At 61.8% G+C, this 2,076-nt stretch overlaps 1 protein-coding gene and 1 long non-coding RNA gene across 3 annotated transcripts in view; both read left to right on the top strand.

The window, feature by feature from the left end:
• The first annotated feature begins 59 nt into the window (after positions 1 to 59).
• On the top strand, positions 60 to 455 carry LOC121350390. The gene is made up of 2 exons (XR_005954662.1): positions 60 to 195; positions 332 to 455. It is a non-coding gene; the product is annotated as an uncharacterized LOC121350390 (long non-coding RNA).
• An 87-nt stretch (positions 456 to 542) lies between these two features.
• The window catches only part of SMAD7 (SMAD family member 7), a 27,660-nt gene continuing 26,126 nt past the window's right edge, over positions 543 to 2,076 (top strand). For both annotated transcript variants that reach the window (XM_041461675.1, XM_041461674.1), the window contains exon 1: positions 543 to 1,123. In XM_041461675.1, coding sequence (XP_041317609.1) covers positions 616 to 1,123 — 508 coding nt within the window. In that variant the 5' untranslated portion in view covers positions 543 to 615. The remainder of the gene's footprint in view (positions 1,124 to 2,076) is intronic.

Raw genomic sequence — 2,076 nt, 5'->3', positions numbered from 1 at the left:
ATGTGGGGGGGAAAAAAAAAAAAAAGGGGGAGGGAAAAAAAAAAAAAAACCCACGAAAGGAGGAGGAGAAGTAGGAGGAGGAGGAGGAGGGGAAGGAAGGCAGGAAGGAGGAGTGAAGAGCAAAAAAAAGGCACCGCGGCAGAGGCGCCGGCAGCAGGGAGAGGGTCGGCGGCCGGCGGGCACCCCCGCACCCATGTAAGCTCCGCCGGGTGCGGCGGGCCCGGCTCGGCCCGGCGCGGCTGCTGGGGAAGGCAGGAAGGAAGGGACATAGCCCCACTTTTCTCCTTTTTTTATTTTTTTTTTTTTTTATTTCCTTTCTTTCTCTTCGTAGCAGCCGGATCAAGACTCCGTGTGGATTAAACCTTTGGAAAGAAGGAGGGGGAAAAAAAAAAATAAAAGCCCATCCCGAAACCCCCACATCAGGACGACCTGGGCTTTTTAAAAGGGATACAACACTCTGGATGCGCTCGTTCGCCTCTTTTGTGACAGATGCTTAAACCGACGTCCAAACCTTAGGGTTGGTGTTTTGGGGTTTTGCATCCCGCCTGCCGGCCCCTTCATGCTCGGCGGACGACATGCCCGTTTTGTAGCCGGGGGCCCCTCCTCTCGTCCCGCATGTTCAGGACCAAACGCTCGGTGCTCGTCCGGCGGCTCTGGCGGAGCCGCGCGCCCGGCGGCGAGGAGGAGGAGGAGGCGGCGGCGGGCGAGCCCGGCGCGGCGGCGGCGGTGGCCGAGCCCCGGGCGCACTTGGGCGGGGGGCGCGGGTGCTGCCCGGGCAAGGCGGGCCGCGGCGGGCGGGCGGCGGGCGCGGAGGCGGAACTGAAGGCGCTGACCCACGCCGTGCTGAAGCGGCTGAAGGAGCGGCAGCTGGAGGGGCTGCTGCACGCCGTGGAGTCCCGCGGCGGGGCGCGGACCCCCTGCCTGCTGCTGCCCGCCAAGGCCGACTCGCGGCTGGGACAGCACTGGTACCCGCTGCCCGTGCTGCTCTGCAAGGTGTTCCGCTGGCCCGACCTCCGCCACTGCTCCGAAGTGAAGCGGCTATGTTGCTGTGAATCCTACGGCAAGGCTCACTCCGAGCTCGTCTGCTGCAACCCGCACCACCTCAGCCGGCTCTGCGAGCTAGGTACGGCGGCGGGGATGGCGGGGGAAGCGGGGGATGCGGGGGATGCAGAGGCTGGAGGGGTTCAAGGTGTGCAGGGCTTGGAGGGATGCGGGAGTACAGGGGAACGGCGGGCACACAGGGCTGCGGGCGATTCAGGGGTGCAGGGGCTGGAGGGCATGCAAGAGACGGAGGGGATGCAGCGGCGCGGGGGCTGGAGGTGTGTAGGGGATGGACGGGATGCAGGAGTCTGGGGAATGGAGGGGATGGGGTGCCGGGAATGGAGAAGATGCAGGGGTGCCGGGAATGGAGAGGATGCAGGGGTGCAGGGAATGGAGAGGGTCCAGGGGCTGGAGATGTGCAGGGGTTGGAGGGGATGCAGGGGGTGCATGTGTGGAGGGGATACGGGGGTACGTGGCTGCAGCCCCACTCACCTCCCGGGCTACAAAACTTTTTTTCCCTTCTGGAGAAAAAAAAACCCAAAAAACCAAAAAAAAACAAAACCAAGAGCAAACCAAAACCAACCCACAACAAACAACAAAACCCAGAACACGCACAGAAACTTTCCGTTGCCGTGGTTTCTGTATTTCCTTTTGTATTTAGGGGAGGGGGCGACGCCCCCACCTCCGGGACCCCCTCCCCTCCCGGGGGCCCCGGCGCTGCCTCCCCGCCGTCCCCGCGCGGTGCCGGGGGATTAAGGGCCGGGCGGCCCCGGCGCTGCCGCGGCTCCGCCGAGCCAAGGAGGCCCCGATCAGACAGCCCGAGCGGCAGATAGCAGGGAGACTGGCGCCAGACGGCCCCTTTTGTTTATCTGACAGCTAAATATCAAGGCAATCACCGCCTCGCTGCCCTGCCTCCAACCCCCAGAGCTAAGACAAACAGTTTTGCTAAAAGAATGCCACTGTTATCATAAGTTCCTATCTTTTTTCTTTTTTTTTTTTTTTTTTTTTTTTTTTTTTGGCTCTCCTTTTTTTTTT

The sequence above is a fragment of the Pyrgilauda ruficollis genome, unplaced genomic scaffold (genome assembly GCF_017590135.1).
Source record: "Pyrgilauda ruficollis isolate IOZ18807 unplaced genomic scaffold, ASM1759013v1 scaffold150, whole genome shotgun sequence".
NCBI classification, from domain to species: Eukaryota; Metazoa; Chordata; class Aves; order Passeriformes; family Passeridae; genus Pyrgilauda; species Pyrgilauda ruficollis.
The sequence above is the reverse complement of the archived record's forward strand: the minus strand, read 5'-3'. Positions and strand labels throughout refer to the sequence as shown.